At 32.8% G+C, this 13,332-nt stretch overlaps 2 protein-coding genes across 7 annotated transcripts in view; one reads left to right on the top strand and one right to left on the bottom strand.

Moving 5' to 3' along the window:
- The window catches only part of LOC128187903 (helicase domino-like), a 200,057-nt gene that overhangs the window by 146,641 nt on the left and 40,084 nt on the right, over positions 1-13,332 (top strand). For 4 of the 5 annotated variants that reach the window (XM_052858581.1, XM_052858583.1, XM_052858580.1 and 1 more), the window contains 5 exons: positions 5,194-5,350; positions 6,644-6,861; positions 7,341-7,571; positions 7,817-8,104; positions 8,232-8,387. In XM_052858581.1, the coding sequence (XP_052714541.1) occupies positions 5,194-5,350; positions 6,644-6,861; positions 7,341-7,571; positions 7,817-8,104; positions 8,232-8,387 (1,050 nt within the window). The remainder of the gene's footprint in view (positions 1-5,193; positions 5,351-6,643; positions 6,862-7,340; positions 7,572-7,816; positions 8,105-8,231; positions 8,388-13,332) is intronic. The other variant, XM_052858582.1, reaches the window with a different exon arrangement.
- LOC128187905 (uncharacterized) overlaps positions 1,864-13,332 on the bottom strand; it is a 403,124-nt gene continuing 391,655 nt past the window's right edge. Inside the window, exon 11 of one of the 2 annotated variants that reach the window (XM_052858589.1) lies at positions 1,864-2,385. Coding sequence is in view for 1 of the 2 variants with exons in the window: in XM_052858588.1 (XP_052714548.1) it covers positions 2,360-2,385 (26 nt within the window). In the remaining variant the exon portion in view is untranslated. The remainder of the gene's footprint in view (positions 2,386-13,332) is intronic. The other variant, XM_052858588.1, reaches the window with a different exon arrangement.

The following is a 13,332-nucleotide window of genomic DNA, read 5'->3' as shown; positions in this document are numbered from 1 at the left end:
TTATCCACCAATTAATGAACATATAGTTTAAAATCAATAAACGTTAGATTTTATATTTGACTACAGGTACCTAGATTCCAGGAAATTAACATGAGCCACGATTTTTACTGCAATCTGTCAAATAAAACCATGTGTTCTAAATTTAATGAAATGAACTTTTAAAAAAAAAACTTTATAATACAACAAAAACATTTTATTCTTTCTTCTTTAAAATAATTTTATTCAAATATAATTTCAGCTATTCATTTATTTTTCACATTTTCATACATGTTAACTCTACCGATTTACGCGGAAGTCTACCGCTTTTTAGCTCTGTCTCCCGCCTACCGCTTTTATTTTAAAATCTACCGCTTTTCTTCAAAATACATTCCTTGTTTTGATAGATAGCCATTTTGGAAGCCATTGTGGTCAAAAATTTTCGTCGGGTTTGAAATTAGCGCGTGACTTTGAATCGGAGGCACACAAAGGCTTTATTTAGACACTTGGATGACAAGTTTTCAAGCATGTATTTTACATTGAACGATGAAAGAAGCCACTTCCCGTGATTACATTAGTTACAAGACATGTCGATTGGTCATGGAAAAAGAAGCTTTGCAATTCCACACGTGGCTTTAACGAGGATTGAATATATCTTTTAACTTGGCCATAACAGTAAACTTGACTTGCAATTTATTGAATGCTGCATTTGTAATAAATAAGCATGTAAACATCGTTTTGATATTGAAAAAGAACATATGAATTCCTACTAGTTCTTCCTTCTCTTATATGATCAATTTTGGCAACTTAACCTATTTTTCTGAACAAAGGTAATCATTATAATGGTAAATGCATACGAACATTTTTATTGCTAGTGTTAATATTACTAAATTTCAAAAGTCTTTTATATTTTAGTTGATATCGTTAATTACTAATCAGAAACCCTTACTACGTATGTAGTACATAAAAATCTGTGCTTTGAAATATACACGAAAAAGGCCGTGGGCGATAATACCGCTTTTCGGTTTAAAATCTACTTATTTTTCATCACTGTAGGTTAACATGTATGCATTTTTTAAAGTGAACATGCATAAATAAGCATAGTAAGGCCATGAAATGCCAGCATTACACTAGATTTTGGAAAGTAATGAATTACATTACCATTACTTGTAATGCAAATTTTGTGGCATTACACATTACTAGCATTACCCGGTACTTTAAACATATATAAATATAAGAGTAATAGAGTTAGGAAAAGTTATACAAAATGAAACTCATGGAGGACAGACTACCTTGTATATCTTTGTTATAAATATACACAATTTTCTCAATAATTTCATGTTACATGTTGTCATAAGATACGAACATTTTAACACATTTGGTCTAGCCGAAAAAAAATTGTCTATAAACTTGTTCCGGACTTGTGATGCATCACATTCTAAAATATAATTAAATTCATCGGCTATACATTTCGTGTTACAGAGAAGACAAAATCTTTCATTTAATGGGATACCCTCCCATCTTCCCAGTTCAACTGGTAGATGGTGATTTGAAGTACGAAATTTACCAAGAATTTTTCTGAATTTCAGGGGTAAATATCTAAATATTTTTCATATCCAATTTGTTTTAAAAATTTTATATATTACTCCTTTTGATGAATTATTTATTACAGCATGCCACTTTTGAATAAATTGATCTTGTAATATCTGTTTAACTGCTGTTGAAACCCATTTTTGGTTAACAATATTTAAAAACTGACTATGCCAAACATTTGATAAACCACATGAGTTAAAAACATGACGAATACAATCAATCCAAGGGTTAGTACTGGTTGTATTTTCAGTCTGATTTAACAAGTACTGGTATAATATATTTGTTATGCTAGTATTAGTACTAGAAATTAATTTACACCAGTATGATACCATTCTAGTAAATAGAAATACAGATAAAGGAAAACGATCTGTTTTCTGTAAACCATATAGTTTGGAGTACTACTTTTTAAACACAAAATGTGCTTTAAAAACTTTAAGTCAACAAGTTCAATACTATCAAGTTTTTCAAAACCCCATACTTCGCAACCTTATAGCAATACAGGTACAACCATTTTATCAAAGAGTTTTAACTGACGTGTAACTGGTAGATTAAATTGTTTAATTTTTCTAATGACACCATACATTGCCTTTTGGCTTTTAAAAAAGAGCCAGCTCTTGAGAATATAATGCCAAGGTACTTAAATTCTTTAACAATTTCTAAAACTCTGTTATTAAAATAAAAAATTCTTTTACACATTAATACTTTTGTTTTATCTATATTAACATTTAATTTCCACTCTTTACAATAACATTCAAACTCATTCAGTGCGTTCTGCAAATCATCGCCAGATTCAGCCAAGATAACAGTATCGTCTGCCTAAAAAAGTACAAGCAGTTTTATATATATAAATAATTCATTTTCTATTGATGTGGTAAAACTTTGCAGACCAGCAATATTTTTTTCAACAAGATAATTTTCTAAATCATTTATGTACAATGAAAACAAAAATGGTGACAGATTTTCTCCTTTGTGGACTCGAACATTACAAGAAAAAAAAGTCGGATACCGTGCCATTCATCTTGATGAGTGATTTAATACCTTTATACATATTTGTAATATATTTAAAACATTTACCATCAATACCATAATTTACAGACATGCCCCTTTAAAAACAAAATGAATGCACTGTCCATCCATGATGAAAATCAAAATCATTTCCAATATTATAACCCATTTGAAAATAATCTCTCTCTCTCTCTCTCTCTCTCTCTCTCTCTCTCTCTCTCTTGTATATTAAGTACATTAGTTGCACTGATAGAAAATACAAGATTTATGTACCGTAATTTTTTATTATTGCATTTAATATATATCCTAAGATAAAGAAAACAGTCTTTCAGTACCATTGCTCCTGTAAAACATTTATTTAGTATAGCTGGGAAGATTTTCAAACCTAACAGGATGCAGTTAATAGATGAACCCTTTGAAACTTTGAAGATCATAAAGTGCAACAGCAATTCTTTGTCCTTAAGTGTACTCAGTATAAAGAAATCTGATTAAAATATATTCAGAAATATTACTGGGAAAAACCTTCTGTTTATAAATTAATATAATTAAGTGTCCAAAATTATAAAGATTTGTGTAATCTGGGGAAATATATATTACCTCTATTTAGCTTTTGATAACAGCGACGTTATTCCGTAATAATTTGTTTTCTGTTATGCATGTACTTCTGTGTCTCTATTTCATACCTTACATTGTACCATGTCAAATGTCGATAGATATCAATTTACTAATTATGTGGTATGTTGTTCATAATGCCAAAAGATGATTATATATTGAGCAAATAAGGAATGAATCTTGTAAAAGTCATTACATTTGAACCCGATACTGAACATGAACCTGTAAATATGTTAAAGAGTGTTTTATATTTGAAACATTTGCAAAAACTCTTTATTTAGCTTTACTTTTTTAAAACAAAGTAATGGTAATGGTAATGCATTACTTTACTCATGTAATGGTAATGTAATGCATTACTTCAAGAAAATTAAGTAATGGTAATTTAATGCCCAAATTCATGAAGTAATTGTAATGTAATGCATTACTTTACAATGTAATTCACCCCAAGCCTGATTATGATATTGTTTCATGATATTGCCATGAATAGTATTGTATATATTATTGTGTGATATTTTTTCATATGATATTGCAATATAGAACATTGAATCATATGATTTATATATTATACGAGGGTCAATCAAAAAATACGAAGACTTTTGTCATAGCTATGTTACTTAACGTCATATCATTACTAAATTTGGTAGACATAATTTAGCAATAGTTTCAGACAATTTGCAAGAAAAAAAGTTAATAAATTTCTTTATTTCTAAGAATTATTTAGAATTAAATCCAGCAAAAATGAGGTCACGGCGCACGGTCAAAATTTATGTTATGTCAACAATAAACCATATAATGTTGAAAGTATTATCTCTATAAATGTGGCTTAAAACCAAATTATATCAAAACTTCAAATTTAGTATAGTCATGGTATTCTATGTACCAAATAATGACGGGATATATTGTTTTGTCGAACAGATATTAGTAACTAAAGTCAGATAGTCCTCTTTAGAATTGACTAAAAACATCGACGTCGCCTGACGTCACGGCGCAACGAGAAGTACAAATACAATGGATTTAACTCAGGAAAAAGCCGATACAAGCTGTGAAGATGCTCAATGGTGCAAAAAATAAGTCAACAACTATTTGCAAGTTTGTGTTTAACTGTAATAAATTTTGTGGGGTTGGTGGTCATTGTATTTTGAATATGAAACAGTCCGAAAGAGAGTAGAATATCTGTAAATATTTGGTCATAAAAGAAGTAACGTCAACCAACGTTCAGGGTTATCCTTACTGTAAACTAAGATATACACGTTCAGAAAATGAAAACATTGAAGAACTAACTTATGATTCTCAAGCAAATGTGTGCAAATAAGATGTTAAGTGGTTCAGTGCCATTTTAAATTGTAAGAAGAAAGGCACAAGAGACTAAGCTTGATATAAAGATGGGGTTTATCTATAAACTGTGCATGTTTAATCTTGACGTCATGTTTTGAATGTTACCGTGCACCGTGGTGACAAAACTTGTTGTTTTTAAAAAGGTGTAACAAAAATACCGTTTCATCAAATGGACTAAAACTTTGCATATCAATAACATAAGTGTTGGTGCACAGATTAATCTGTTAAGTATGACTTTCATGAAAAATATACGATAGACAGCCGCATTGTCTTCGTATTTTTTGATTGACCCTCGTATAATATTGTATCATATGATTGTTTTATATATTATTTTATCACTTGAAATTGTATCATATGATATTGTAATATTTTTGTATTGTATAATATCACATGGTAATATATAATTAGAATGTAATACAATATGTATCAAATTATATCATATCACATTATTCAATTAATATTATTTATCATATATGATACAATATCACACAGTACAATATCATACAATATGATATCAATATGTTGCATCACTGTAAACTTTTAAAATCGAAAAAATAATTTTTGACCCAAATTGTGACCATGGCCCTTAAAACTGTCCCAATTCCAGTTTATACTAAAGAAATTGAACAGATATTGAAATCATTCATCAATATGTGACTTTATATTGAATAGATGTGGGCACCGCCAACACCACCACATGATGATAATGATATCTACATAGACCAGAGCCTCTTGTTTCTATATGAACCGAATGTCATGCCAGAGACCCAACTTCCACCTGTGTACATTAAGAAAGAACACAAGAAGCCCAAAATTGAATCAATCACCAGTAAAAGAATAACTTATTTTTATTTGTTATTTCTATTGATATTTTTTTGCCATATGTACTCAGATGAAAAAAAAAACCTTATGTAAAAATGTTAACTTTATCATAAAAAATCATGGTTATCAGCATAATGAACCTACATGCAGTTATGGTAACATCGTCTGAAGCCATGGGTTTTGTGTCCATTCTATTTCCTGTTTGTGGAAAAAGAATGGACACAAAACCTGTGGCTTGAGACGATGTTATGGTAATTTTACACCCACTTCAAAGGAGAAAGGGTATGCTGTTTTACACTTGTGTGTCTGTCCGTCCTTCTATCTGTCCATCCGTAACAAAAATTTATGTCAAATTTTTCTCGGCAACTATTCATTGCAGGTGCTTGAAATTTTAATACACTGTTTGTTTAGGCATGTCATAAGTTAAGATGTATTTTTGTACCAATCAAATGTCAACTTCCTGTTAAGTGACACCTTCGTTTATTTTTAGCAAAAATTTTCAAAAAAAAATTGTCAAAAGATTTCTCAGCAACTATTCATTGCAGATGCTTGAAATTTTAACACATTCTCTGTTTAATCATGCCAAATGTTAGGATATATTTTTGTACCAATGGGATGTAAACTTTCTGTTAAATGATGACTTTGTTTTATTGGGCCAAAATATGTTTTATTTTCATCAAAGATTTCTTGACAACAATTCATTACAGGTGAAATTTTAACACACTGTTTAGGCATGCCATACATTGGGATCTATTTTTGTACCAATAGGAGGTCAACTTCCTGCTAATGTTGACTTTGCTTAGTTTGTATATTCACATTAGAGCGGGGGTATTACTGGTACTAGTGGGCATTGGCTCACAGATATCTTATTTATTTAGGGAAGTGTTATTAATTACAACTAATAGTGGAAGGTATGATGGTATTGATGCTGCTGTCAAGCTCATCAATGCTACTTCTATAAAATGGCTGAACAGAATTGCATTATACATTATTTCAATAAAGTGAGAAAATTTTGATCAAAAGATTTTGTTAACACAATCATCCTATGAATTTCATTGAGAAAAGTAGAGGACAAATTTGTTGATTTTCAACAGACAACTGACATTATATATTTTTCTCTTATTAAAGAAAATTATTTCATGCATATTTTTCCATTCATTAAATGTAGCAGTGTCAAGCAAAATGTTACCATCATATGGGATATTTGAGCTTCATCTCTCTTTAATTATGATTATTAATGTATTTATAGATTAAAGAACTGAAGAGAAAATGTACATTTACAAATTGGAAATTATTTTAGCTCGCCAAAAGAAACAGAGGAAAGAGGAGCAAACGCGTGTACCAAGGTCCTTATTTGACCGTCCTACAGCCCAGCTGTTGAAGATTCGAAGAGAGCACAAACAGAAAAGTGGTCTTCTTAAGCCTTTCCGACCTGTGCCCCCTCCAATTGTCAAACCCAATGCAGATTCTTCAGATCACCCGGAGTGGCTAATCCATGAAGACTGGGCTCTACTACAGGTTATTCATATACACCTGCAAATGAACATTGAGGGGGGGGGGGGGGATACTGTATTCATGCACCCTATCCATCAAACTGTTTAAAGACAATGAATGTATTGATTAATCTTTTAAAAATTTGTATGTATGTGGAACACAATATTAGAATATGCAGATGCAACTTTCATTTAGATAAGGCAAGATTGAATGATATTATAAAAAATTTCTAAATATATTTTGAAAAATACTTAGACAGTAATGTTAAAAAATCATTTGAGAGGGTGCCCATAGATGACGGTATCTGAGTTTGTTCCATTTTACCAAATTGGGTGGATAATGCATCTTATGATAATTATAATGCACTTAAATGGCTTTGATGCTAAATCTGAGGCATAGGATTTGGTTTCTTAATGGGTTTGGTTGTTAACATTTAAATCTAGAATGATGCTTTTACAATAATAGGTATTATGATTTAACCTCAGTTTTAAATATTATGATAGGCTGTACAGAGCCTGTTTGATGTTCCTTTGAATCTGATGGTTGTTTCTCCTGCTCATCATCCAAACTGGGATCTGGTAGCTGATGTGGTGAACACATGCAGTCGTGTGTATCGTTCAGCTAAGCAGTGCAAGAACAGATATGAGAATGTGATTATTCCTAGAGAAGAAGGTAGGATTCTGTACGATATCAACCCAAGGAAACAGAGTAAAAAGACAAAAGGAATATACAAGGTGAGTTGAGGCTATCAAGTTTGAAGTGAAACAACCTCTGATTTTGAGATTAAGGTGAAAGAAATATATCTTGATTTCATCAATTCAAGCAGCCCTTTATTTTTATGTGTTAAAGGAAATCCATGATGGAAAGTTTTCTTTCAAATAAGATTTTAAGTGAAATGTGAGTTTTTGGAATTTTTGTGTATTTGTTAAAAAAAATGTTCTATTGTAATCTTACCATAATATTTTGTCATTCTTTGCAGACCAAAAACAATCGCCCAATGAGGACCAGTCAATTGCATATCCAGGATAACAGCCAGGCTGTGACTATGCTTTACTCTTTCCGTTTCGAGTCAGCTAAACAGATAGCTGCCAAGAGACCACCACCTCTGAAACAAACTTTGGTCAATCCTACCCTTAAAAACCCAAAACATGCCTCTGTGCTGTCAGAGAACAACATCAACTATGACCAACCCTTAAATCCCATGAGTGTGGCTGAAATCCGTGCTCAGCGAATACAACGAGAGAAGAAGCAGAATCAGGTAGCAGCTGTAAGTATTTGACCCACTGTTCATATCTTTATTCACCTGCAATTGAAGTACAGGTATTAACAGGTTAATGTCAGATGAAATTGATAATTGCTAGAGATATGAATAATGCTTCTTGGTGATGTCACAGCAGGCAACTGCAGACCAACAATTAACAGTTCAGAGGACTGGTGCTCAGGGTACGGCAACCACTGGTACCACTGTAGTACACCAGACAACACCATCCATGACAGTGACATCTGTTGCACAACCTGTTCAAACAGCAGTTGTCTCCTCAACTGTTCTGGTCAGTATTAAACAGAAATTTTATTAGGTCACCTGAGTCACTCAGGTGACCTATTGCAATTGGTCTTCGTCCGTCGTCGTGCGTTGTGCGTCGTGCGTCGTGCGTTAACAATTTTACATTTTTAACTTCTTGTTGAAAACTACCAGGCCAATCGTTACCATTTTTGGTGTGAAGCATCTCTATGGTAAGAAGAATCTAAATTGTGAAATTTATGGCTCTACCACCCCTGGGGTGCCACGGGCGGGGCCAAATATGCAAAAAAAGCCAAATTTTCAAAAATCTTCTTCTCTACTTCCACACAAGTGAGGAAAAAACTGAATGCATGGTTATGATGTCCATGAGGCCCTCTACCAAAATTGTGAAATTTATGGCCCCTGGGTCAGGGGTTCTGGCTCTAGGGTGGGGCCAATATGGCCATATAGTAAAAATGTATTAAATCTTAGAAAATCTTCTTCTCTACTCCCATATATATTTGTTATAAACTAAATGCATGGTTATGATGTCCATGAAGCCCTCTACCTTAATTGTGAAATTCATGACCCCTGGGTCAGGGGTTCAGGCTCTAGGGTGGGGCCAATATGGCAAAATAGTAAAAATGTATTAAATCTTAGAAAATCTTCTTCTCTACTCTCATATATATTTGTTAAATACTAAATGCATGATTATGATGTCCATGAAGCCCTCTACCTAAATTGTGAAAAATGTATTAAATCTTAGAAAATCTTCTTCTCTACTCTCATATATATTTGTTAAATACTAAATGCATGATTATGATGTCCATGAAGCCCTCTACCTAAATTGTGAAATTCATGACCCATGGGTCAGGGGTTCAGGCTCTAGGGTGGGGCCAATATGGCCAAATAGTAAAAATGTATTAAATCTTAGAAAATCTTCTTCTCTACTCCCATATATATTTGTTAAAAACTAAATGCATGGTTATGATGTCCATGAAGCCCTCTACTTTAATTGTGAAATTCATGACCCCTCGGTCAGGGGTTCAGGCTCTAGGGTGGGGCCGATATGGCCAAATAGTCAAAATGTATTAAATCTTAGAAAATCTTCTTCTCTACTCCCATATATATTTGTTAAAAACTAAATGCATAATTATGATGTCCATGAAGCTCTCTACTAAAATTGTGAAATTCATGACCCTTCGGTCAGGGGTTCAGGCTCTAGGGTAGGGCCAATATGGCCATTTAGTAAAAATGATTTAAATCTTAAAAAATCTTCTTCTCTACTCCCACAAATGTGGGCAAAAAACTGAATACATGGTTATGATATCCACAATCTCCTTTACCTAAATTGTGAAATTCATGGCCCCTGGGTCAGGGGTTCAGGACATGAGGGGGGGGGGGGGGCAATATGGCAATAAAGTGTTAATGCATATAATGTTTAAAAATCTTCTTCTCTATTCTCACACATCTGTATAAAAAACCCGACTAATAATTATGTTTACCAGGAAGTCCTCTACTGAAATTTTAATTTTCATGTCCCCTGGGGTATGGGTTTTGACTCTAGGGCAGGGCCAAAATGGATGTATAGATGCTAATGCATATAACGTTAAAAAATTATCTTCTTTACTCCCACACACCTGAAAGGAAAACTAAATTCATTATTTTGTAGACCAGATCTTTTAGTTTTTCACCAAAATTATAGGTTTCACAGTTCTTTTTGAATTAAATGTGGTTGTCATTACAAATTTATGATTTTTCTACTCCAGTATGAAACCTAATTAATTAGATGCATATATGAGACTCCATGACAAGTTTGTGTATTGGATATATGCTACTCAGGTGACCGTTAAGGCCAATTGGCCTCTTGTTCTAAATAAGGAAACCTATTGAATGGTTAATAAAACCAGCTGTAAATAGGCCCATTAAAATGAAATTACAGTTTCCAGGCCTGCAAGCATAGATTTAAAGGGAACTGCATCACAATTTTTTTTTGCATTTTCAATGGTAAAAAGTACTGGGTAGGTTATGCAGCCAAAGGCTGAAAATAAGCTTTTCTGATCAAAATGTTTCTGTTGTTTGTTGTTGTCATTGTCATAAACTTTTCACATTTTTCTTCTTCAGGACAGTGCCAATTTCAACCAAACTTAGCAATAAGCATCCTTGGGGGAAGGGCTTTCAAATTTGTTCAAATGAAGGGCCAGTCCCTCTTCAAAGAGGAGATAATTATGAAAGAGTGAAAAAGGGTTGGATGTTTTAAAAATCTTTTCCAGATCCACTATGCCTATTTCAACCAAACTTAATACAAATCATCCTTGGGGGAAGGACTTAAAAGTTTGTTCAAATGAAGGGCCAGTCCCTCTTCAACTGGGAGATGATTAGAAAAGAATGAAAATAGGGTTAGGTGTATAACATGCACTTTTTCAGGCATTATTGGATCAAAATTTGGGGGTTGCATATTATGAATAGGAACAAAATTTAAGCCCATTTTTGCAGAGAGTGTTTCTGAATACCGCTGGATTATGACTGATTTTAGACTAATTTTAATTGGTTACTCAAGTGCAGGAAGATTAACAATAATTATGATTTTTTTTTAACTTATTTACTCCCGTTATGCAGTTTAACATTATTGCTTTACGTAGACACTCTTAAAAGTAGATCGATCATTAATATGACTTAGTAATGCAAAATGTGGCATACAAACATTTCTTCCAATTCAATTCAATTCAATTTATTCCACTCAAACCATCAATGTGACAGTACATGAGATGTATGTGTGTGTGTATATATATATACACACTAATGTAGATATAGAGTCAGAGGTATATGTACAGAACAAATTAGAGAAAAAAATGAGGAGAAAGTACAAATGATCAAGGAGAAAAGAATGTTTCAAAAAATTCATTTATAAATAGAGTTTTTTAAGTTTTAAAGTAGACAATAATTCACAAAATTTAAAGGTGTTTGGTTTTTCACAAAATCTAGATTCAAAGTATTTTTGTCCAATACATGAAAAAGCATTACATTTTAATATCAACTGCATTTCATCGGCTATTTGATTATTATTACATAATGTACAACATTTTTCATTTAGAGGAATGCCTAGCCATCTACTAGTTTCTACAGGAAGTCGTTTATTTGACGTTCAAAATTTAACAAGTATTATTTGAAGTTTCGATGGTAAAATTTTCAAATATTTTTCATATCCAAAAGTTTATTTGAAAGTTTTATAGATATGACCTTTGGAAGAATTTGCAATATCAGCCAACCTTTTCTGCACAAACTTGTCTTTGACCCTTTGCTTGACAGCATTAACATTTACAATACATTGTTCATTCCAAATGTTTGAAAACCCACACTTATCAAAAATAGAATGTATACAATCAATCCATGGGTTCTTAAAAATTTCATTATTACATTGAATCAAGTATTTGTAAAGTATATGAACAATTTTATTTTCTGGTCCAGTGAACAAATTTGCCCAGTATGAAACCATTCTAGTATAGATATTAGAGAGGTTTAACAGACCAACGGGTATGCATACTTGTACGTGTAGGTTACAAGTTTGTATGGCCAATATGGCCATATAGTAAAAATGTTTTAAATCTTAGAAAATCTTCTTCTCTACTACCATATATATTTGTTAAAAACTAAATGCAAGATTATGATGTCCATGAAGCACTCTACTTAATATGTGAAATTCATGACCCCTTGGTCAGGGGTTCAGGCTCTAGGGTGGGGCCAATATGGCCATATAGTTAAAATGTATTAAATCTTAAAAAATCTTCTCTACTCCCATATATATTTCTTAAAAACTAAGTACCTGGTTACGGTGTCTATGAGGCCCTCTACCAAAATTGTGAAATTCATGATCCCAGGGTCAGAGGTTCAGGCTCTAGGGTGGGGCAATATGGCCATATAGTAACAATGTATAAAATCTTAGAAAATCTTCTTTTCTACTACCATATATATTTGTTAAAAACTAAATGCAAGATTATGATGTCCATGAAGCACTCTACCTAAAATGTGAAATTCATGACCCCATGGTCAGGGGTTCAGGCTCTAGGGTGGGGCCAATATGGCCATATAGTTAAAATGTATTAAATCTTAAAAAATCTTCTCTACTCCCATATATATTTGTTAAAAACTAAATACCTGGTTACGGTGTCTATGAGGCCCTCTACCAAAATTGTGAAATTCATGACCCCTTTATTGGGGTTCAGGCTCTAGGATGGGGCCAATATGGCCATATAGTAAAAATGTTTTAAATCTTAAAAAATCTTCTTCTCTACTCCGACACGTGCGCAAAAAACTGAATACATGGTAATGATGTCCACTAACTCCTCTACCTAAATTGTGAAATTAATGGCCCCTGGGTCAGGGGTTCAAGACATGGGGGGGGGGGGGGGGCAATATGGCAATATAGTGTAAATGCATATAATGTTTTAAAAAATTCTCTATTCTAACACATCTGTATTTTTAAAAAAAGTTATAATTATGTTTACCAGGGAGCACTGAAATTTTAATTTTTATGTCCCCTGGAGTATGGGTTTTGACTCTAGGGCAGGGCCAAAATGGGTGTATAGGTGTTTATGCATATAATTTTAAAAAATTATCTTCTTTACTCCCGCACACCTGAAAGGAAAACTGAGTTTATGATTTTGTAGACCAGATCTATAAGTTTTTCGCCAGAATTATAGATTACATAAAAGATTTCAGGCAGGGAGGTGGTCATCATTACAAATTTATAATTTTTCTACTCCAGAATGAAACCTAATTAACTGAATGCATATATGAGACTCCTCGACAAGTTTGTATGGGTTATATGCTACTCAGGTGACAGTCAAGGCCAATTGGCCTCTTGTCTAAAAAAAAACATTTGCTTAGAAAAGCTGTAACTTTAGTGAAAGCAACTTCAGATAGTGTAGATTCAAATTTGTTCAAGTCACAATCTTTAGGAGTAGTGTGGGGCCACATTGGGGTTTCAGTTGTAC

The sequence above is a fragment of the Crassostrea angulata genome, chromosome 6 (genome assembly GCF_025612915.1).
Source record: "Crassostrea angulata isolate pt1a10 chromosome 6, ASM2561291v2, whole genome shotgun sequence".
Taxonomy (NCBI): domain Eukaryota; kingdom Metazoa; phylum Mollusca; class Bivalvia; order Ostreida; family Ostreidae; genus Magallana; species Magallana angulata.
The sequence above is the reverse complement of the archived record's forward strand: the minus strand, read 5'-3'. Positions and strand labels throughout refer to the sequence as shown.